Source organism: Ahaetulla prasina, chromosome 7, assembly GCF_028640845.1.
Source record: "Ahaetulla prasina isolate Xishuangbanna chromosome 7, ASM2864084v1, whole genome shotgun sequence".
Taxonomy (NCBI): domain Eukaryota; kingdom Metazoa; phylum Chordata; class Lepidosauria; order Squamata; family Colubridae; genus Ahaetulla; species Ahaetulla prasina.
In genome coordinates, this window is record NC_080545.1 from 2,626,178 (window position 1) to 2,650,972 (window position 24,795).

Sequence of the window (24,795 nt, forward strand, 5' to 3'; positions counted from 1 at the left end):
TTCCACTTATTGCTTCTTGTCCTGCCTTTGGAGAATAGAATGACACCTCCCCCCCCCCGTTCTTTGTCGCAGCCCCTCAAATATTGGCTGACTGCTATCATGTCTCCCCTAATCCTTCTTTTCATTAAACTAGACGTACCCAATTCCTGCAACTGTTCTTCAAAGATTTCAACCTCCAGTCCCCTAATCATCTTTGTTGCTCTTCTCTGCACTCTTTCTAGAGTCTCCACATCTTCTTTATATTATGCAGAAGATGGCCAATATTATATGTAGCAGGAGGTGGTTCAATACTGTATTATATTAAGCCTTGCTCCAAACCTCTAGTTTACACACACCGTGTCTGCTACACACCATGTACTTACACTCTTTTCTGGGTGCGCCATCCGGGAGCGGGTTGGCCGAACTAAGGTTGTTTGATACACTAATGTTGGAACCGCTATCCAGACTGCTGCCAAGATGTAGCCGCCGCATGTGTCTCACCACGGCTGTGGCGTTAAAAGCTTGCTGGAAAAGAAGAGACCAAAGAAACGACTTTCAGGAATTTCAGAGGAAGAGAAGCAAGATGGCGCTACTACAGAATACTTCAGAATATCTGCTCTCCCAGCATATTGGATTGCTGAAGATACCCTCACATTGAGAAATGACAAATAGCACGGCTGAATACTGGCAAGCTTTAGTTTACAACCATTTGTTTAGGGACTGTTCAAAGTTACAACAGCACTGGGGGGGGGGGAAAGGGAGTGAAATCCGTTCCTCACATTTATGGCCATTGCAGCATCCCTACTGAGATGTGATCCTAACTCAGGCACAAATACTCAGAATGTCTTTGCAATGGTCGTAGCATTCTAGGGTCACATGATCGCCATTTGGCACCTTCCCAGCTGGCTTCCAATGACCGAAGTTAATGCTGGTTTGACTGGGCCAAGCTAAATTTTCCTGAGGAGAACAAGATATCATAACCTTGGAAAGCAATGAGAAAATGCCTTCACGCATGCCTTAGAAAGTATGCCTGCATTGCGAATGAAATGAATGAACGAATGAATGAATGAGTGAGTGAGTGAGTGAGTCATCCAGTCAGTCAATCATCCAGTCAGTCAGTCATACAATCAATCATCCAATCAATCATCCAATGATCCAATCAGTCAGTCAGTCAGTCAATCAGTCATCCAGTCAGTCAGTCAATCAATCATCCAGCCAGTCAGTCAGTCATACAATCAATCATCCAGTCAATCATCCAATGATCCAATCAGTCAGTCAGTCAGTCAGTCAGTCATCCAGTCAGTCAGTCAGTCATCCAATCAATCATCCAATGATCCAATCAGTCATCCAGTCAGTCAATCAGTCATCCAGTCAGTCAGTCAATCAATCATCCAGTCAGTCATCCAGTCAGTCATCCAGTCAGTCATCCAGTCAGTCAGTCAATCATCCAGTCAATCAGTCAGTCAGTCATACAATCAATCATCCAGTCAATCATCCAATGATCCAATCAATCAGTCAGTCAGTCAGTCAGTCATCCAATCAGTCAGTCATCCAGCAGTCAGTGAGTCAGTCAGTGAGTCAATCAGTCATCTAATCAATCAATCAATCATCCAGTCAATCATCCAGTCAGTCAGTCATCCAGTCAATCATCCAGTCAATCATCCAGTCAATCATCCAGGCATCCAGTCAGTCTTTTCCAACAGCGTAAACCACCGGAGAACTTACTCTCCATTTGCTTTTCGCAAAGTTCTTGCGGATCTGAGCACTGACAGACTCGTGGATATTTTTGCTGAGGGCTGTGTCACCGGCGATCCTGGGGGAAAAAAATGAAGATGTTTTATGAAGTTCTTGTTTTTGACAGTTTACAACTGTAGGAACCTTCCTCGTCATTCTTACCAAGACAAGAATAAGATCCAGCTCTACATTTTTTTTTATTAACGGGTTCAGTAAGAGGATAACTGCCCTGATGGTTACCAAGGCAACTCAGAATTAAACGCAGCAGTGCGTTTTATTCTTGGATGAAAAAAATAATCATCATTTTCCGTAAGATGAGCCTCAGGAAAGCTCTCTGTAGCCCTCCCTACCAGCAGGGTTACATTTAGTGAAGGATCAGCCTCATATAGCTTACTCACTTGTCTTTCAAAATTGCCTAATCTTTGCCTTCACGTGGCATTTGTCCAGTTGGAGATTCTTCTGGCTATCAGATTAGGTTGTGGTTGATCTGGAAGCTGACTCTGAGAACAGAAACCCTGATTCTGGGTAGGGGCTATGTGTTTTCCACCCATTAAGATCATGATCTGACTGGGATATAGACCATTTCTTTCTTTCTTTTTTAATTGAAAAAGTTTTACAAAACTTTTTTCCCCTTTCTCCCCTCCCCCCTCCCTTCACAAACCTCCCTCTCCCCCCCCCCCCCGACTTCCCGGAACAAACACAAGGTATAGTTTAAAATAAAACAAACATACGCTAAAAAAATTTCCTCTTAACTCAATTATACTCCTACAACTCTCATCAATTCCTAACTTCCCCCAAAACAATCAGAAATAATACATCCTAATCATTCAAAGGCAGTCTGATAACTCTTAGTCTGATATCTGCTTTGAATATAGTCAACCCATTTTTTCCATTCATTTAAGTATCTTTCTTGTGTATTATCTTTCAAAAAGGCTGAGATTTTTGCCATCTCAGCCAAATTGGCAACTTTCAATATCCATTCTTCTATTGTAGGTAGTTCTTTTTTCTTCCAATACTGTCCTATCAGTAATCTTGCCGCCGTTAGGATATAGACCATTTCTTTAATGTCTCTTCCTGCCTTGTTATCTGCTGCTGAAGCAATTCCCTGAGGACTTTTGAGCTGAGAGGCGCTTGAAGGGGGTCACGTCAGAGACCCTTCACTGTGATGATGCCCTGACTTCAGAATATCTTCTCTAGAAAAGCATCTTTAGCTCACCTGCCATTTTGAGCATTAATAACAGTGCTTTCATCTCATGGAGGGAAGCCACCAAGGAAAAATGGAAGCAACAAGAAGAAAAGGAGAGCAAAAAGTTTTCTTTGACCTGACTCAACTTCTGGAGACTCCGTAAACTCACCCATGTATTTTTCATGGCAACAAGAGCGAAGTTTTTCCAAAGGTGCTTTTTTCAAGAGGCAGCTGGAAGTTTTTCTTTGAAGACGTTTCGCTTCTCATCCAAGAAGGGTGCGCAACTTGGGCGTTCTCCTGGATGGACGGCTGTCGTTCGAAGATCATTTGGCGGCCGTCTCCAGGAGATCTTTTTACCAGGTTCGCCTGGTCCGCCAGTTGCGCCCCTTTCTAGACCGGGATGCCTTATGCACGGTCACTCATGCTCTTGTCACTTCTCGCCTGGATTATTGCAATGCTCTCTACATGGGGCTACCCCTGAAGTGCACTCAGAGACTTCAGCTAGTCCAGAATGCAGCTGCGCGGGTGATTGAGGGAGCACCACGTTGCTCCCGGGTAACACCACTCCTGCGCAGTCTGCACTGGCTACCTGTGGTCTTCCGGGTGCGCTTCAGAGTTTTGGTTACCACCTTCAAAGCGCTCCATGGCTTAGGACCCGGGTACTTACGGGACCGCCTGCTGTTACCACATGCCTCCCACTGACCCGTGCGCTCTCACAGAGAGGGTCTTCTCAGGGTGCCGTCCACCAGGCAGTGTCGGCTGGCGGCCCCCAAGGGAAGGGCCTTCTCTTTCTGGAACGAACTTCCCCCCAGTTTACGCCAATTACCTGACCTTCGGACCTTTCGCCGGGAACTGAAAACTTATTTATTCATTCAAGCGGGACTGGCCTGATTTTTTAATTGCTAAATTTTTAAATTCTTAAATTTTAAATTTTAATTGTATTTTATTGGGTATTTTATATGGTCAATTTGGATGGTTTTAATTTCGGCCTTTATGGAATAAGTTTTTTAATTGTTATTTTAGGGTGTATATAAATTGTTTTAATGCAGGCTGTACACCGCCCTGAGTCCTTCGGGAGAAGGGCGGTATAAAAGTTTAATTAATTAATTAAATAAATAAATAAATAAGAAGCTTCTTGAGCTCTGTGTCAGGGTTCCAAGGAACACCCCCAACGAAATAAAGCTCTGAGGCTTGAGGTTCCTCAAAGTTCCAATTTATTAGAGATGTCATGTTGGCACAGCTGGGAAAACCCAAAACTGAAAGCTTCCAGGTTTTCCATACCCAGTTGACAGTTCACAGCCCTGCCCCCACACCCACAAGTTCATCACATTGTCCAATCAACTCTTCTCACTCAACTGGACACAATCTTCAGGCAGTCTCCATCAGATGCTGGATGTCCTTGAATACGGAATGTTGTTATGACTAACTTTCTACCGCTCCAACAACAACCCCCTCCCAACTTCCCCAGCTAAAATATGTGGCAGTTAAGAAGCAAAAAGAAAATTGCCCTCCAAAACTGACACTCTGATTGGATGGTGGGGAAGGGAAGGATTTATATTCCTTGCAGACAGCTGGTCATTTGCATCCTTTTAGGGGGTCATTGAGGCCACTTGGAGGTTTCTCTAGGTCCTCAGGTTCACCTGAGTGATGCAAATGGATGTGGAGCCTTCTTGGTTGCAGGACACAGGGCAGAAAACATCCTGCAGCCAAGGAGGCTCCGCACCCATTTGCACCACTCAGGTGACCCTGAGGACCTCGAGAAACCTCCAAGTGGCCTCAATGACCTTCTAAAAGGATGCAAATGACCAGCTATCTACAAGGAGCATAAATCCTTCCCTTCCCCACCATATGGTCAGAGCTGAAGAAACTTCTCGGATGAAAAGCGAAAGGTCTTCAAAACAAAAACAGAAACAAGGAAATCCAGTTGCCTCTTGAAAAAAAGTACCTTTGAGACAACCATCACCTGGATGACTGAGAATCTCCACAGACAAGAGCAAAGTTGGTTTCTTCAGGGACTATCAGGCGCCAAGAATCAGGGTATGCTAAATTGCAGTTCAGAACATGTATTGCTCAAGTCTACCCGCAAGAATCTAAAGTTCAACCCAGTGATGGGTTGCTCCCAGTTCTGTCCGGTTCTATAGAACCGGTAGTAAAAGCGGCGGGAGGCTCCGTCCACCCATCCGGACATCATAATTGACAATCTGCGCATGCTCTCACACTTGGGCGCACTCCCATTGCAAACCAGTAGTAAAGGTAAGTAGAACCTACCCCTTGGTTGAACCCCAAATTTGCGCCAGGTAAGGATCATCTGAATTCAAAAGGGGTTGGACTTAAACCATTTGTGGCAATGTACTGATCCTTGGTTGATGATTGTTTAACTCCCTCCCAGCTCTGCCTACTCTTATCCTACAGGACCCTTGGTTTCAGATTCCCAAACTAGCAAACTAGATTCCCAAATGGCTTCCTGGTGGTGAATCTCCCATCCGAATATTCCGCAGGGCTGATTCTACTTTGGTTTCTAGGCGAGCCAGTGTGGCTTAGATCTCGCCAAGGAAAACATCTGGCCAAGAAGAGATATCTAAGCTTTGGGGATTTTTATTGTGGATGGGTCAGCGGAAAGTCTTGGCACACCTTCAGTCAGTCACTTGCTGAAGACCAGAAGGTTTTCTTTCCTTCCATAAGCAAAAGGACGCAAGCTCTCTTTAAACAGCTTCCTGACAAAATTTGTCAAGTCAAACTTTTCTGGTCTTGCCTTGTATATGAGAGGGAAGATCCCCTCAGCCCTCAACCATCAGGAATTCAGAGCTGGTCTTCTCCCTTCACAGTATCCGTCATAAGTGTGAAAAAAAAATGGCCATAATGGTCACTTTTTTCAACTTCGCTCACTAAGTGAGCTGTCGAGGACTGCCAGTACAATAATGTTAATTCAGTGGGGAAAAAATCCCTGAATCTTTTTCCACTTAAAATAAAAAAAGAGAGAAAAGACGGGTGAAGGCAAAAGGAATTGAGATGGCAGATTGACATTTTCCCCCAGGTAAAGGTAAAAGTAAAGGTTCCTCTTGCACATATGTGCTAGTCGTTCCTGACTCTAGGGGGTGGTGCTCATCTCCGTTTCATAGCCAAAGAGCCAGCACTGTCCCAGGACATCTCCATGGTCATGTGACCGGCATGACTCAACGCCAAAGGCGCACAGAACGCTGTTCCCTTCCCACCAAAGGTGGTCCCTATTTTTTCTACTTGCATTTTTTACGTGCTTTCGAAACTGCTAGGTTGGCAGAAGCTGGGACAAGTAACGGGAGCTCAGCCCGTTACACGGCAGCATTAGGGATTTGAACCGCCGAGTTGCCGACCTTTCGATCGACAAGCTCAACATCCTAGCCCCTGAGCCACCGCATCCCTTTCCCCCCAGGAGCACATTGCAAAATTTCCTCTACAGTGAGCGAAAGAGCATTCAATTTTTCGGTCCTTCAATTTTCCATTAAAAATCTCTCGGCTTACCCAAGCTGAATCTCAGATCTATGTTTATTGACTGGGTTGCCCGGAGCTTTAAATCCAAGGGTTTGTCGGCAGGCGATGGTATTATAATTAAATTTTCAGCGCCTTCTCTTTCTTCTTCGCTATTTTTTTCCTTGGCGCTGCGATCTTTTCCCCAGAGACAAATGAGGCTGGAATTTATGAAAACGGCAAATGATGGAAGAACTTGGCTTACCACGGGTGACGGGCGGCCTGTTCGCACGTATATCTTTTATTGGGATCTTTCTCCATCAGGTTCCGAATAAAATCTTTAGCTGGGAAAAAGGGGGAACAGCAGAAAGAAAAAGGCATTTGGTAGCTGAAGGAACAAAATGGCAGAGAGGTATTTATAAAAGCGACGCGACGTAGAGCAAACACAATGAGAATATATCGGCTGAACAAAACTCCGCATTGGCGACAGGAAGGGCATCTGGCCAGTAAACACTCGGCTCCATTATGTTGCCCAGACTCCTCCCCCCATAAGGAATTACGGGGTCATTAAAAGAAAGATGATGATTGCAGCTCAAACCTGACTATAAAGGGAATTACATTAATGATCAATTCAACACATTGATTATGTAATGAAGCTCAGCTCAGACGCTCAGCTTGATGCCACGATTCCTACGGCGTTGTTTTACGTGCGCAGTTGCTATTCACGGGTTTTCTCAGACAAGAAGATAATATCTGGGTTTATTAACCGGAGACTGAGAATTGATTCGCACAACAATATTAGAGAACCACAGAGTTGGGAGGGACCCTGGAGGTCTTCTAGTCCAACCCTACTCAGGCAGGAAACCCTAGACCAATGATGGCGAACCTTTATGCTGCTCGCGTGCCAAAAGCGGGGGGAGCACAGGGAGGTCACGCATGTACGTGCCCACACCCATAATTCAATGCGCCCCGCCCCCCCATGCATGTTTGTGCAACACCCCTTTCCGGGCTTTTGGCACACGATGGCCCAGTGGGCCCAGTAGCCCCGTTTTTCACCCTCCCCAGGCTCCTGAGGGGGGGAGGGTGAAAATGGCCTTCCCTGGCCCCCCCCCCCGAGGCCTTCCGGCGGCTGGAAATGGTGGGCCCAGAAGTCGGCAAATGAGCCGTATCTGGCCTCTGGAGGGTGGGGAAGATCATTTTTGCCCTCCCCAGGCTCCTAGAAAGGCTCTAGAGCCTGGAGAGAGCAAAAAATGGCCGTCTCTCCCCCTCGGAGGTCCTCTAGAGGCCGGAAACAGCCTGTTTCCCAACTTCCGGTGTGCCTGGAAGGCCCAAAAATCAGCTGGCCAGTGCGCGCATGAGCGCCGGAGCTGAACAAGGGTAACGCTTGTGTGCCCATTGATATGGCTCCGCGTGCCACCTCTGGCACGCATGCCATAGGTTCTCCATCACGGCCCTATACCATTCGAGACAAATGGTTAATCTCCTCTTAAAAGCCTCCAGTGTTGGAGTATTCACAACTTCTGCAGGCAAGTTGTTCCACTTATTGATTGTTCTAACTGTCAGGAAATTTATCCTTAATTCTAGGTTGCTTCTCTCCTTGATTAGTTTCCATCTGTTGCTTCTTGTTCTACCTTCAGGTGCTTTGGAGAATAGTTTCACTCCCTCTTCTTTGTGGCAGCTCCTGAGATATTGGAACACTGCTATCATGTCACCCCTAGTCCTTCTTTTCATCAAACTAGACATACCCAGTTCCTGCAACCCATTCCTTATATATTTTAGCCTCTAGTCCCCTAATCATCTTTGTTGCTCTTCTCTGCGCTCTTTCTAGAGTCTTTTTTATATCATGGTGACCAAAACTAGATGCTGTATTCCAAGTGTGGCCTTACCCAGGCCTTGCAAAGCACTATTAGCACTTCACGTGATCTTGATTCTATCCCTTTGTTAATGCAGCCTAGGATTGTGTTGGCTTTTTTGGAGCTACATCTGCACCATATTAGAAAAAGGGGGTGGGGGGAGGGAAAGAGGAGAAGAAAAAGAAGGAAATTGTGATCGCTCCATAGTAGGAATCGAGTTGTACACTAAACCAGGGGTCTCCAACCTTGGTCCCTTTAAGACTTGTGGACTTCAACTCCCAGAGTTCCTCAGCCAGCTTTGCTGGCTGAGGGACTCTGGGAGTTGAAGTCCACAAGTCTTAAAGGGACCAAGGTTGGAGACCCCTGCACTAAACCAATGTTTCCCAACCTTGACAGCTTTAAAATGTGTAGACTTCACCTCCCAGAATTCCCCAGCATGCGTGTAACATCACAGCCCCCCCCCACACACACAGCAGCTCTGTCTAGGAAAACTATAGGGAAAATAACAAGGTAAAATTGTTAATATCAGGGAATGATCTTAACTGGAGTTTCTTACCGGATTCAGAGATATCATCCCAATAGGGAGAGTCAAATTCATATTCTGCTTTCAGAATTTGCTCAAAGAGCTTGGAGTCATTTTCGTCGTAGAACGGAGGGTAGCCACACAGCCTGAAAAAAAACAAAATTAAAAATGAGTTAAGTCAGGGGGAAGAAAATCACTGAAGAAATCCTTAGGATTTCTTCTCCCTCCCTTCTTTCCTACCTACCTACCTGCCTACCTACTTTCTTCCTTCTTTACTCCTCTTTCCTTACTTACTTAGGATAGGAGGAGAAGAAGAAGGAGAAGATAGAGGGTTAGAAAGGATGGTAGTGAGAAGTGGGAAAGAGGTGGGGAAGTAGGAAAGCGAGGAGAAGGATGGTGGGGAAAGTCGAAGAAGGATGAGAAGGGTAGAAAGGATTAAGGGAGGGAGTGGCGGTCGAGCAGCCTTGATGGAGTATAATTTGAGTATAGGATCGATTGTTGGATAAGTGATTGTATTGTACACTGGTCAAATTGTGGGAATTATTATGGAAATAGAAAAATTTTGCTCTGGAAAGAAATCCTTAGGATTTTTTTCCTCCCAACAGCTTTGGAGTCGGGCAATGCAAATGTCAGCTAAAGAATAATTTTCTGTTTTAAAACTGAAAGCTCTCCATCTTCAAGCTACCAGTTGAGCACAGTTAAGGAAATGTATATAGTGCTCCAATATTTGATAGCGGTCTTCCAATATTTGAGGGGCTTCCACAAAGAAGAGGAGGGGGAGGTCAAGCTATTCTCCAAAGCACCCGAGCATAGGACAAGAAACGATGGATGGAAACTCATCAAGGAGAGAAGCAACTTGGAATGAAGGAGAAATTTTCTGATAGAACAATTAATCAGTGGAACAACTTGCCTGCAGAAGTTGCGAATGCTCCAACACTGGAAGCTTTTAAGAAGAGGTTGGATAACCAATTGTCTGAAGTGGTGTGGGGTTTCCTGCCTAAGCAGGGGGTTGGACTAGAAGACCTCCAAGGCCCCTTCCAGCTCTGTTATTCTGTTATTCTACTATTCTGTATAAACAGTGGCAGGAGTCGTTTATTAATCGATTAGTCTTGCAACCATATCAAAAGTTAAAATAAATGTACAAATAGCGTGTTGGGGTAATGATGATTTAAAACTGACCAGCCGCTGTAACGCTGTGGATCAGGATGATGCAATGAGAATGAGTCAGCATTGTTACTGCCACTTTAAGAAGCCGTCTATATAAGGGAGGCCATTAGAGGGCGTCTTTCTCTCTCTCTCTCTCTCTCTCTCCTTGTGTACTTCTCATCATGTTCTATCTGCACTGTAGTTCTCTGTAGAGTTGAAGATTGATTGCTTGCCTGGCTTTACTTAGTACGTGTATGTCTGTATATATAGAAGTCTTGTAGATAAACCACTGTTTGTCATGACAAAAACCTGTATTTTGCTCCTGGGTGATCTCAAAATAGTAGTCACACTGTAAACACTCGGACACAATCTTGTATTCTACAATACTGGGTGAAGCCAGGAGTCATCAGTTCAGAACTTGAGAGCTGAATTCCATTAGTTCTATTACAAGCGTGTCTTGTTCTGATAAACCCACAAAGATTTTTGCTTTGAGCTTTTCAAGCATCCAAATATACGCCCAGGTATGGCGTATCCCTCCAATGTCTTAATGACATCTGTGTGTGTGTGTGTGTAAGATTCGGAAGAGATTAGAAATGTTAAAAAAACATCTTGTTTTATGTCTATGGAGATTCTCAGCCACCTGGGTCTTGGTTCTCCCAAAGGTGCTTTTTCCAAAAAAAAAAAAAATACAACTGGACTCCCTTGGTCTTTCTTTGAAGATGTTTCGCTTCTTCAGTTTCATCTTCCACTATTCGGTCAGAACCGGTGGTGAAATCTAAGTTTCTTTCCTACCGGTTCTATGGGTGTGGCTTGGTGGGGTCATATGACTGGGTGGGCGTGGCTATGTAACCATGTGACTGGGGGATCAAAAGACAGAAACTCACTAACCATGTCCAGCTGGAGCAGGATTGGACTAGATGACCTCCAGGTTCCTTCCAGCCCTGGATTATCCTCTGAAGCTGTGTCTAGTGACAGGTTTGTAGTCCTTCCTTCCTTCCTTCCTTCCTTCCTTCCTTCCTTCCTTCCTTCCTTCCTTCCTTCCTTCCTTCCCTCCCTCCCTCCTTCCTTCCTTCCTGTCAATCTCTCTCTCTCAAAAACAAAACCCCCACCCCCCATTTTTTGCCTAGCACGCTTCAGCTTTTTTACCTTTTAAAAATGCTTTTAAAAATAATAAAAAAGGCTCTGACGATCAGGCAACTCACCTGGGATTGTCAGAGCCTTTTTTTAACTCTTTAAAAGCATTTTTTACAACCTGTTTGGCCGAATAGGTTGTAAAAAATGCTTTTAAAAGTAAAAAAAAAGGCTCTGATGATCGCGTGGCTCAGCTGGGCATGGGCGGGGTGGGGTGGGCAGGGATTTTTGCTACTGGTTCTCCGAACCACCCGCTGCCATTGCTACCGGATCGGGAGATCCGGTCCGGACTGGTAGCATTTCACCCCTCAGTCAGAACCCAAGAAGCTTCGTGGATGAGAAGCGAAACGTCTTCAAGGGAAAACAAAGTCCAGTTGCCTTGTGAAAAAGCATCTTTGGGAATAACTCTTGTTTTGTTCTTGAAGTAGTGCAAGATTGAAAGATGCGGAGAGTCCTGGCTCGTCGAATCGTCAAGAGTTGGACACGATTGAATGGATAACAACATCATCATCATCATCATCGGGTCTTCCATTTCATCTTTCCATAGCCTGGTGCTAAACTCGAATGTCTACTCAATATGGTCTCACTCACGACTTACTCCAGCCTGGATGCTCCCAATAAAAGTTCGTTCGGGAGTAGCACTTACAGAATATAGGCAATCACTCCAATGGACCAGCAGTCGACCGCTTTGCTGTAAGGTTTCTGGGCAAGGACTTCAGGAGCTGCAGGAAGGAAAGAGGAAGGGAGAAAAATCAATCAATGAGAGAACATTGAATGAAACTGGCCGACATCCAACCAGGTACTCAAGGTGTGCTCACTGCAGCATGTCCTCCACTCTGCCCAATTGCCAATGTGCCAGACATGGAGAGAACAGACAAACTCAGAAGACTGTCCTGTAACACCTTCCTTCCTTCCTTCCTTCCTTCCTTCCTTCCTTCCTTCCTTCCTTCCTTCCTTCCTTCCTTCCTTCCTTCCATATCTCCTCCTCTTCCTTCTTTCTACTCATTCCCTTCCTTCCTCCTTTCCTTTCCTTTCCTTTCCTTTCTCTTCCTGTCTTCCTTTCTTCCACTCATCCTCTTCCTCCCTCCCTCATTTCCTTCCTTTCTTCCTTCTCAACTCCTTCCCTTCCTTCTTTCCTATCTGTCATTCCCATTTCCTCCCTCCCTCCCTTCCTCTATCATTCCTATTTCATTCCTTCCTCTCTGTCATTCCTATTTCTCTTTCCTTCCTTCCTTCCTTCCTTCCTTCCTTCCTTCCTTCCTTCCTTCCTTCCTTCCTTCCTCTCTATTCCTATTTCCTTCCTTCCTTCTTTCCTTGTCATTCCTATTTCCTTCCTTCCTTCCTTCCTTCTTTCTTTCCTTCCTCTGTCATTCCTATTTCCTTCCTTCCTTCCTTCTTCTGACATTTGTATTTAACATAACATAACATAACATCAGAGTTGGAAGGGACCTTGGAGGCCTTCTAGTCCAACCCCCTGCCCAGGCAGGAAACCCTACACCATCTCAGTCAGATGGTTATCCAACATTTTCTTAAAAATTTCCAGTGTTGGAGCATTCACAACTTCTGAAGGCAAGTTGTTCCACTTATTAATTGTTCTAACTGTCAGGAAATTTCTCCTTAGTTCTAAGTTGCTTCTTTCCTTGATCAGTTTCCACCCATTGCTTCTTGTCCTGCCCTCAGGTGCTTTGGAGAATAGTTTGACTCCCTCTTCTTTCTGGCAACCCCTGAGATATTGGAACACTGCTATCATGTCTCCCCTGGTCCTTCTTTTTGTTAAACTAGACATACCCAGTTCCTGCAACCGTTCTTCATATGTTTTATCCTCCAGTCCCCTAATCATCTTTGTTGCTCTTCTCTGCACTCTTTCTAGAGTCTCAACATCTTTTTTACATCGTGGCGACCAAAACTGGATGCAATATTCCAAGTGTGGCCTTACCAAGGCATTATAAAGTGGTACTAGCACTTCACGTGATCTTGATTCTATCCCTCTGTTTATGCAGCCCAGAATTGTGTTGGCTTTTTTAACAGCTGCTGCACACTGCTGGCTCATTTCTTTCATTTCTTCCTCTCTCTCTATTCCTATTTCCTTCCTTCCTTCCTTCCTTCCTTCCTTCCTTCCTTCCTTCCTTCCTTCCTTCCTTCCTTCCTTCCTTCCTCTCTATTCCCTCCCTCCCTCCCTCCCTTTTCCTTCCTTCCTTCCTTCCTTCCTTCCTTCCTTCCTTCCTTCCTTCCTTCCTTCCTTCCTTCCTTCCTTCCTTCCTTCCCTTCCTCCTTCCTTCCTTCTTTCCCTCTCTCCTTTCCCCTCCTTTTCCTTCCTTCCTTCCTTCCTTCCTTCCTTCCTTCCTTCCTTCCTTCCTTCCTTCCTTCCTTCCTTCCTTCCTCTGACGCAAATCTTTAGGAAACTTGAAACAGACTTGCTTTGCTCTAATTTAGTGAGTGCTTGGAATCTGGATGATTTCTCCATAGATAGGCAGGATATCTGGCTCTTTGCTATGTGAAGGTCGGGGGGGGGGGGAAGCTGGCTGAGGAATTCTGGGAGTTGAAGTCCACAAGTCTTAAAGTTGCCAAGGTTGGAGACCCCTGCACTAATGTATTCCTTCTGACATTTGTATTTAACATAACATAACATAACATAACATAACATAACATAACATAACATAACATAACATAACATAACATAACATAACATAACATAACATAACATAACATAACATAACATAACATCAGAGTTGGAAGGGACCTTGGAGGCCTTCTAGACCAACCGCCTGGCCAGGCAGGAAACCCTACACCATCTGAGTGAGATGGTTATCCAACATTTTCTTAAAATTTCCAGTGTTGGAGCATTCACAACTTCTGAAGGCAAGTCGTTCCACTTATTAATTGTTCTAACTGTCAGGAAATTTCTCCTTAGTTCTAAGTTGCTTCTTTCCTTGTCATTCCTATTTCCTTCCTTCTTTCCTTGTCATTCCTATTTCCTTCCTTCTTCTGACATTTGTATTTAACATAACATAACATAACATAACATCAGAGTTGGAAGGGACCTTGGAGGCCTTCTAGTCCAACCCCCTGCCCAGGCAGGAAACCCTACACCATCTCAGTCAGATGGTTATCCAACATTTTCTTAAAAATTTCCAGTGTTGGAGCATTCACAACTTCTGAAGGCAAGTCGTTCCACTTATTAATTGTTCTAACTGTCAGGAAATTTCTCCTTAGTTCTAAGTTGCTTCTTTCCTTCCTCTCTATTCCTATTTCCTTCCTTCCTTCTTCTGACATTTGTATTTAACATAACATCAGAGTTGGAAGGGACCTTGGAGGCCTTCTAGTCCAACCCCTGCCCAGGCAGGAAACCCTACACCATCTCAGTCAGATGGTTATCCAACATTTTCTTAAAATTTCCAGTGTTGGAGCATTCACAACTTCTGAAGGCAAGTTGTTCCACTTATTAATTGTTCTAACTGTCAGGAAATTTCTCCTTAGTTCTAAGTTGCTTCTTTCCTTGTCATTCCTATTTCCTTCCTTCTTCTGACATTTGTATTTAACATAACATAACATAACATAACATAACATAACATAACATAACATCAGAGTTGGAAGGGACCTTGGAGGCCTTCTAGTCCAACCCCCTGCCCAGGCAGGAAACCCTACACCATCTCAGTCAGATGGTTATCCAACATTTTCTTAAAAATTTCCAGTGTTGGAGCATTCACAACTTCTGAAGGCAAGTTGTTCCACTTATTAATTGTTCTAACTGTCAGGAAATTTCTCCTTAGTTCTAAGTTGCTTCTTTCCTTGATCAGTTTCCACCCATTGCTTCTTGTTCTACCCTCAGGTGCTTTGGAGAATAGTTTGACTTCCTCTTCTTTGGGGCAGCTCCTGAGATATTGGAACACAGCTATCATGTCTCCCCTAGTCCTTCTTTTCATTAAACTAGGCATACCCAGTTCCTGCAACCGTTCTTCATATGTTTTAGCCTCCAGTCCCCTAATCATCTTTGTTGCTCTTCTCTGCACTCTTTCTAGAGTCTCAACATCTTTTTTACATCGTGGCGACCAAAACTGGATGCAATATTCCAAGTGTGGCCTTACCAAGGCATTATAAAGTGGTACTAGCACTTCACGTGATCTTGATTCTATCCTCTGTTTATGCAGCCCAGAACTGTGTTGGCTTTTTAACAGCTGCTGCACTGCTGGCTCATTTCTTTCATTTCTTCCTCTCTCTATTCCTATTTCCTTCCTTCTTCTGACATTTGTATTTAACATAACATCAGAGTTGGAAGGGACCTTGGAGGCCTTCTAGTCCAACCCCTGCCCAGGCAGGAAACCCTACACCATCTCAGTCAGATGGTTATCCAACATTTTCTTAAAATTTCCAGTGTTGGAGCATTCACAACTTCTGAAGGCAAGTTGTTCCACTTATTAATTGTTCTAACTGTCAGGAAATTTCTCCTTAGTTCTAAGTTGCTTCTTTCTTTCCTTCCTCTGTCATTCCTATTTCCTTCCTTCTTCTGACATTTGTATTTAACATAACATAACATAACATAACATAACATAACATAACATAACATAACATAACATAACATAACATAACATAACATAACATAACATAACATAACATAACATAACATAACATAACATAACATAACATAACATCAGAGTTGGAAGGGACCTTGGAGGCCTTCTAGTCCAACCCCCTGCCCAGGCAGGAAACCCTACACCATCTCAGTCAGATGGTTATCCAACATTTTCTTAAAATTTCCAGTGTTGGAGCATTCACAACTTCTGAAGGCAAGTCGTTCCACTTATTAATTGTTCTAACTGTCAGGAAATTTCTCCTTAGTTCTAAGTTGCTTCTTTCCTTGTCATTCCTATTTCCTTCCTTCTTCTGACATTTGTATTTAACATAACATCAGAGTTGGAAGGGACCTTGGAGGCCTTCTAGTCCAACCCCTGCCCAGGCAGGAAACCCTACACCATCTCAGTCAGATGGTTATCCAACATTTTCTTAAAATTTCCAGTGTTGGAGCATTCACAACTTCTGAAGGCAAGTCGTTCCACTTATTAATTGTTCTAACTGTCAGGAAATTTCTCCTTAGTTCTAAGTTGCTTCTTTCCTTGTCATTCCTATTTCCTTCCTTCTTCTGACATTTGTATTTAACATAACATCAGAGTTGGAAGGGACCTTGGAGGCCTTCTAGTCCAACCCCTGCCCAGGCAGGAAACCCTACACCATCTCAGTCAGATGGTTATCCAACATTTTCTTAAAATTTCCAGTGTTGGAGCATTCACAACTTCTGAAGGCAAGTTGTTCCACTTATTAATTGTTCTAACTGTCAGGAAATTTCTCCTTAGTTCTAAGTTGCTTCTTTCCTTCCTCTGACGCAAATCTTTAGGAAACTTGAAACAGACTTGCTTTGCTCTAATTTAGTGAGTGCTTGGAATCTGGATGATTTCTCCATAGATAGGCAGGATATCTGGCTCTTTGCTATGTGAAGGTCGGGGGAAGCTGGATTCGCTTAACAGCCGGGTTACTAACTTATCAACTGCAATGATTCACTTAAGAACCGTGGCAAGAAAGGTCGAAACGAGACAAAATTCACTTAACTCTTAGAACCTAGAATAACTTTATTGCCACTTTGAATGCAGATTAATCGGCATACGTTAAAATCAAATTCTGTTGCATTCAGCTCTTAAAGGGTCACCAACCTCAATATACACTGCATAAATGCGACAAAATAAATAAAAAATAAAAAAATGATTCTGGCAAACGAAAATGAATAATAACCTTAAGTGGAGAATAAACTTCTGAATTACAGGCGGCCCTTGACTTACGACGGTTCGTTTAGTGACCGTCCAAACTTACAACAGCACTGTAAAATGGGACTTACGACCGTTTTTCAAAGTTATGACCTTTGCAGCGTTCCCATGGTCACGTGATCCAGACATCTGGCAACTGGTTCGTATTTATGACGGTTGCTATGTCCCGGGGTCACGTGATTCCCTTTTGCGACCTTCCGACCAGCAAAGTCCATGGGGGAAGCTGGATTCGCTTAACAGCCGGGTTACTAACTTATCAACTGCAATGATTCACTTAAGAACCGTGGCAAGAAAGGTCGTAAAACGAGACAAAATTCACTTAACTCTTAGAACCTAGAATAACTTTATTGCCACTTTGAATGCAGATTAATCGGCATACGTTAAAATCAAATTCTGTTGCATTCAGCTCTTAAAGGGTCACCAACCTCCAATATACACTGCATAAATGCGACAAAATAAATAAGTACAAAATTATGCATATGCCCAGATAGATTATATGACACGGAGAAACAGACGTCTCACTTAGTAACATAAACTTTGGGCTCCATCGTAGTCGCAAGTCAAGGAATAACTGTAATTTCTTTTTCCCAAAATGGGTTTTTTATTGGAGAATATAAGCTGAATTTTAAAATGATTCCGTACACCAGTTTAATTTAAGCAGTTATACCAGTGGTGGGTTGCTACCAGTTCGCCCCAGATTGGGCGAACTGGTAGCGGAGGGGGGCGGGAGGCTCCGTCCACCCACCCGGACGTCTCTGCGTATGTGTAGAAGCGTTGCACGTGAGCGCGCGCCCATGAGAAAGCTGGTAGCGGCCGAAATTGAAACCCACTACTGAACTATACCATTTAATTCTGCAGCCAAAGTACCTTATTTGTACCTTATTTGTCACTCATCATCATCATCATTTAATGACCCCATAATCCTTTGTGGGGTGGAGTCTGAATGGAGCTGAGTGTTGACTGGCCGGATGCCCTTCCCTGTCGCCAGTACAGAGTTTTGTTCAGCAGATATATTCTCATTGTGCCCAGAGAGAGAAATATCTGCCTCTACCTAGGATCGAACTCACAGCCTCCTGATTGTGAGGCGAGAGCTCCACCTCCAGGCCACCGCACCACTACTTTGTATGTTATATGTCAGTGCCATTTAATAGTTATTAACTACATTTAATTATTTTTTAAAAAAAAAAAAATACTCTCATGAGTTTTCACCAACCGCCATTTAATTTGTGAGACAAATTAACAGAAAACCTTTTAAAGATTATACTTGTTCTCAACTTTTACTTTAACAGTCAATTAATCAAAGTGTTCCTTGACCAGTCGGATGCCAAGTTACATTGGGGGTGGGGGAAGAAAACTAAAAAAAAAAACAGTTTTCTTTTTTACGGATAGATTTTAGAGAAGTGAGGAGTTTTGCTGTCTTCGTTTTCAACGCAAGGGTTTAAATTTAGCTTGCTTTTTACAGCCTGGGAGAGGTCCTTTCTCTCCGTGAAAAGGAAAGTAAAATTATATGCCTGGGAAAAATTAAATAAATGCTGATAATTGGACAGTGTCCATAAGACTCAGAAAGTCTGCGTGGAGGAAGAAACAGTGAGAGAAATAATCAAAGATTTCGTTATGGGTATCATAGCAATGGAAGATCTAGCCAAGGGCATAATCTAAGAAGGCCAGCATCATTTTCAAGTCCCTGTCCCTCATTGCCTGGGTGACAAGCCACAGAAGGATGCAGAAGAGCTGGCAGGAACTGGAAATTAAATAAAACATAAGCCACATGTGAACCACTGAATGAAGTTATTGACAGCAGAGTCTACAGATCCCCAAAGTGGATGATGAGTGAAGAAGCTTGTTCAAAAAAAAAAAAAAAAAAAAGGACACTGTATGGTGACCCATACGTATGGGATGCGCTGGCTCAATGGCTAAGACGCTGAGCTGGTTGATCAGAAAGGTTGGCAGCTCAGCGGTTCGAATCCCTAGTGCTGCCGTGTAACGGGGTGAGCTCCCGTGACTTGTCCCAGCTTCTGCCAACCTAGCAGTTTCGAAAGCTCGTAAAAAATGCAAGTAGAAAAAATAGGGACCACCTTTGGTGGGAAGGGAACAGCGTTCCGTGCGCCTTTGGCGTTGAGTCATGCCGGCCACATGACCACGGAGACGTCTTCGGACAGCGCTGGCTCTTCGGCTTTGAAACGGAGATGAGCATCGCCCCCTAGAGTCGGGAATGACTAGCACAGATGTGCGAGGGGAACTTTTACCTTTATCTTATGGTGATCCCAAAGCTGAGCCTTCAATCTAGAATAGAGCTGTAAGGGACCTTGGAGGTCTTCTAGTCCAGCCCCTTGTTCCAGCAGGAGACCCTCTACCATTCCAGACAGGTGGCTGTCCAGTCTTTTCTTAAAAACCTCCAGTGATGGAGCACCCACAACTTCTGGTGGCAAGCTGTTCCACAGGTTACCTCCTACTCATATTTCATAGCACATCATAGCCCTGTCACGAAATGTCCCAAATGCAACAACAACAGGAGCTCTTTCCACTCCTGATCAAGCAGGTTGCACCAATAGATCCAGTGGACCTCAAGAAAACTCTGAATCCTTTCGATTCTTGCTATGTAGTGTGCTTCAAGGAATGAGGATCCTCTAGTTTCTGAAATAGGTTGAGACTCTGGGAAGAGTGCAGAGAAGAGCAACAAAGATGATGAGGGGACTGGAGGCTAAAACTTATGAAGAACGGTTGCAGGAACTCGGTATGTCTAGTTTGATGAAAAGAAGGACCAGGGGAGACATGATAGCAATCTTCCAATATCTCAGGGGCTGCCCCAAAGATGAGGGAGTCAAGCTATTCTCCAAAGCACCTGAGGGTAGAACAAGAAGCAATGGGTGGAAACTCATCAAGGAGAGAAGCAACTTAGAACTAAGGAGAAATTTCCTGATAGAACAATTAATCAGTGGAATGACTTCCTTTCAGAAGTTGTGGATGCTCCGTCACTGGAGGTTTTTAAGATTGGACAACCATTTGTCGGCAACGGTAGAGGGTCTCCGGTTTGAGCAGAGGGTTGGACTAGAAGACCTCCAAGGTCCCTTCCAACTCTGTTATTCTGTTATTTGGATTTTAAGGGCAGCTGGTAAAACTTTTTTTATGGTCCTAAAGTATGACTCTAGATAAAAAAACAAAACAAAACACCAGCATCTTCAATTTCTCATCTTATTTTTTTTTCATTGTTGTTGTTCTCTTAAAGCAGCTGATTAAGCATTTTTCTTCGGCCTGCATCACCCAGTGCCCAGAATAACAATTAAAGTCTGCCTTTTAAAAGCTTATCTAAATGTAAATGTTGATGTCAAAGGGCCTAAGAGGAGGAAAGTGAGCAGATGAGTTGACTGCTATTTATACTCAGCTTTAGATTCTGCAGCTTGGGAGGACTTGAGGCTTCATGAAAATGCTGGATTTGTTGTAGAAATGATAAGCCGGCTGGAGGTTAAAACATACAAAGAACTATTGCAGGAATTGGATATGGCTAGTACAGTGAAAAGAAGGACTAGGGGAGACATGATAGCCGTCTTCCAGTATTTGAGGGGCTGCCCCAAAGAAGAGGGGCTCAACTAACCTATTCTCCAAAGCACCTGAAGGCAGGTCAAGAAGCAATGGATGGAAACCAATCAAGGAGAGAAGCAACCTGGAATTAAGGAGGAACTTCCTAACAGTGAGGACAATCAACCAGTGGAACAGCTTGCCACCAGAAGTTGTGAATCTCCAACACTGGAAGTTTTAAAGAAGAGCGTGGGCAACCATTTGTCTGAAATGGTAGAGGGTTTCCTGCCTGAGCAGGGGTTGGACTAGAAGACCTCCAAGGTCCCTTCCAACTCTGTTATTCTACGTTCTACGGTTACCACTAAACTCAGCCATTCTTATTTCCCTGTTAGGTTCCTTTATTATAGAATGTTTATTAATCCTTTCCAAAGCAGAAATAAGTATCCTAAATTATATACATTCAAAGCCTCTACAAGGGAGAAGGATGTGTTTTCTGATCCAATGTGTAATAAACCATCCATTTCTTCAGAAACAGGCAACGTGGACAAATGTGACACATTCCGCTCGAGACAACCTCTGGCGTTCAGTCATCGAGGTTTTGTGTAACTTTTTGATGTGCAACTTAAAAAGCAGCAGGACTTGATCTTCTGGGGACTCTTCCAGATAGTTGAGATGGTTCTTTTGGCAGGGAAGTGGGATGTTTCTAACATCCAAATATAGAGCAGACCTAAAAGATAAAGTTTCCTTCAAGTTGATTTCACTCAACTGGTGACTGCATGATCATCTGTGTTCCTTCCTCTTCTCCTTTTCTCCTCCTCCTCCTCCTCCTCCTCCTCCTCCTCTTTCTTCTCCTCCTCCTCTTCTTCCTCCTCCTCCACCTTCTCTCCTCCTCCACCTCTTTCTCCTCCCCTCCTCCTTCTCTTCTTCTTCCTCCTCCTTCCCTCCTCCTTCTCCTCCTCTACCCTACCACCCCCACTTCTTTCTCCTTTTCTTCTTCCTCCTCCTCCACCATCACCTCTTTCCTCCTCCTCCTTCTCCTCCTCTACCCTACTACCCCGCTTCTTTCTCCTTTTCTTCTCCTCCTCCTCTTCTTCCTCCTCCTCCTCCACTATCACCTCTTTCTCCTCCTCCTCCTTCTCCTCCTCTACCCTACTACCCCGCTTCTTTCTCCTTTTCTTCTCCTCCTCCTTTTCTTCTTCCTCCTCCTCCACTATCACCTCTTTCTCCTCCCCCCCTACTTCTCCTCCTCTCTCCTACTACCCCCACTTCTTTCTCCTTTTCTTCTCCTCCTCCTCCTCCTCCTCCTCCACCTTCTTCTTTTCCTCCTCCTCCCATTACCCCCACTTCTTTCTCCTTCTCCTCCTTTCTTTCTCCTTCTCCTTCTCCTCCTCCTCCTCCTCCTCCTCCTCCTCCTCCTCCTCCTCCTCCTCCTCCTCTTCCTCCTCCTCCTCCTCTTTCTCCCCATCTTCCTAATTTATAAGAGTTGGAAGGGACCTTGGAGGTCATCTAGTCCAACCCCCTGCTCACGCAGGAGAGCTGTACTAGGGATTCGAACCGCCGAACTGCCGACCTTTCTGATCAACAAGCTCAGTGTCTTAGCCAGAAATTCTTGGTTGGTTTCTTTTTGGTGGTCTCCAGACTCAAACTCCTAACAAGATTTAACTCTGCTTAATCCTGTGAGCCAGAGAAGATTAGTCACGGCCCGTCATGTCAAGTAACCAAGAGACAAAGTCCATTGACCAAACCAGCATTGTTTCCAGAACAAAGGAGTCCTATAAGAAGAGAATTCATTTCAATAGGCGTCCCAAGAGTTCATGAAAGTAGAAAGACAATTAGGAAAATAATGGAATGTGCTGAAATGAGTAAATTGACATTTGAAATAAGAGAACAGGAAGAAAAGCAATACTATAAGATATGGGATATATTTTATCAATGGCTAGAAGGGAAGATATGTTAGTAAAGATTGGAGAAAAAATACTATTAACTGAAATATTAATATGAATGGTGTAGAACGATAACATTAATGATGTTATCAGATAAAATATTTACCAGCGGATATGCATATGGAATGAGAAAAATAAAGGTTATAGCCATTGGTTAATTTAAAATTCTGGATACAAGAGGGTGACAGTATAAATTTAGATAAATTAAGGATATTTGTAAATTGTGAAGGCACAAGAGATTTGCAACCACCCTGCCGATACACAATATTGGGATTGAAAATGTTTTCATGTTTATGTGTCTTGTCTTAAAAGAAAATTTTAAAAAAATTGTAAAAAAAAATGGAGGATTTAGGTTTAAATAGAGGAATTTTTTTTGTTTTGTTTTTTTGTGAATGTAGGATGGGTGGATGTCAACTTGTGTGAAGACTGGGATTATCTTCCGGGCAGTTTTCCAAAGGTTTCCAAAACTACCAACATATCCATCCACCTCAGACATGGAAAAAAAAATATCTTTGAGCTTAAAGATAGATTGACAAGAGGCCTTTCATAATCAATTCACTGCAAGAAAGACTAAGCGGGACGCTCAATAAACCCATCTCGTATTTCATAGCTCGTAGCGCATCCTTTGGACGTGGGAACACAAAGAGAGAAACCTGGCCCTTTATAATTAATTAAAAAGTGAGATACGATAGGGAGGACTCTGTAGTAGGGGCAACCTAACTGGCTTTGCTAAAAATAGCACGGATGAAGAATCGGCCCCAATTTAAAAGGACATATCCATCCATTTTAATCAGCGGCAAATGATGTGACTTCAAATCATGGCTTCTGGAGGTTCCCTGTCAATTCTGAATTGTGAATTTTGCCTCAGTTGGTAGGCACTGGTAGTTGATAAATTGAGAAGCGAATCCAGTTTCCCCGTTGGCTTTGCTGGTCAGACAGTCGCAAAAGAGACACTCCAATGAGTCGGTTGCCAAGCCGGTCTGAATTCTGATCACACGGCCATGGGGATGTAGCAACGGTCGTAAGTATGAAAAACGAGCATAGGTCACTTTTTTCAGTGCTGTAGTAACTACAAATCTAGACAGCACAATAAAAAACAGAGACATCACCCTGCCAACAAAAGTGCGTCTAGTCAAGGCTCTGGTTTTCCCAGTTGCAATGGATGGCTGTGAAAGTTGGACCATAAGGAAGGCTGAGCGCCAAAGAATGGAGGCCTTTGAACTCTGGGGCTGGAGAAGACTCCTGCGAGTACCTTGGACTGCAAGGCGATCCAATGGATCAGTCCTAGAGGAGATCAACCCTGACTGTTGGCGAGATCCTGAAGAGGAAACTCAAATACTTTGGCCACTTAATGAGAAGGAAGGACTCACTGGAGAAGAGCCGAATGCTGGGAAAGATGGAGGGCAAAAGAAGAAGGGGACGACAGAGAACGAGGTGGCTGGATGGAGTCACTGAAGCAGTAGGCGGGAGCTTCAATGGACTCCAGAGGATGGTAGAGGACAGGAAGGCCTGGAGGAATGTTTTTCATGGGGTCGTGATGGGTTGGACATGACTTTGCAACTAACAACAACAACAGTAACTTCAACGGTCACTAAATGGATTGTAGTAAGTCAAAGACTATCTAGCATGTTTTATTAAAAGGCCCCAGCTTTCGTGAGCTAACTGTTACCTCGTCGGATGCACGGATAGGTCTTTCTGGAATGGGGCTAATAGACTATTTTCTAATTTTCTTGCACACTCGGAATATTTGTGTCACTTACCAACGTATCCTGGGGTACCACAGGCCGTGGACATGACAGCCCCTTTCCCTTCCATTTTAGACAATCCAAAATCACTGATCATGATTTTAGAGTCTTCATCCTGGCTGTAGTATAACAGATTTTCAGGCTGCAGGGAACAGAGTAAGAAAAAAAATAAAAATCAGAATGTGAGAAGGGATGATAGAAGAATACAGATTTTGAGTCAAACAAGACGTTTTTCTAGTTGCCATCCCACCCAGGTTTTTTATTTCTAAAGTTTTTTATTTTTTATTTTTCTTATACACATATTATAAATGTACATTTTCTTATTCATAGATATTCATACATATTCTCTCTAAAGAAAGCACAAAAATAAAACTTTTTAATTATCTTTGGAGTTGCTCTTCTATTCTTTCTTTCCCTCCGTTTTACAACAAACCTTCTTCTTCTCTTTTCCCTCCCTCCCTCCTCCTTCTCCTTTCCTACCTTCTTCCTCCTCCTCTCCTTCCTCATACCTCCTTCCCTTCCCTTTCCTCTCCCCCACTCCTCTTCTTTTTCCCTCTTTTCTCACCTTCTCTCCTACTCTTATCCCCTTACTTATCTTCCTCTCCTTCTCCTTCCTTCCATCCCTCTCTCTCCTTCACCTCCTCTTAGGTTTTTTTATTTCTAAAGTAAAAATACGTTTGAAATCTTGGCTTGCAGGGGCCCTGCAGCGGTGAATAGGAAGTCATTGATTTACCTTACTAAGAAACAAAATGGAGTTAATGAGTTAAACCCAATTAAATGGA

At 43.7% G+C, this 24,795-nt stretch overlaps 1 protein-coding gene across 2 annotated transcripts in view; it reads right to left on the bottom strand.

Moving 5' to 3' along the window:
- CAMK1D (calcium/calmodulin dependent protein kinase ID) overlaps nt 1–24,795 on the bottom strand; it is a 218,362-nt gene that overhangs the window by 5,114 nt on the left and 188,453 nt on the right. For both annotated transcript variants that reach the window (XM_058191375.1, XM_058191376.1), the window contains exons 5-10: nt 24,029–24,155; nt 11,643–11,718; nt 8,753–8,865; nt 6,609–6,687; nt 1,705–1,792; nt 363–504 (exon numbers count right to left, since the gene is read on the bottom strand). In XM_058191375.1, the coding sequence (XP_058047358.1) occupies nt 363–504; nt 1,705–1,792; nt 6,609–6,687; nt 8,753–8,865; nt 11,643–11,718; nt 24,029–24,155 (625 nt within the window). The remainder of the gene's footprint in view (nt 1–362; nt 505–1,704; nt 1,793–6,608; nt 6,688–8,752; nt 8,866–11,642; nt 11,719–24,028; nt 24,156–24,795) is intronic.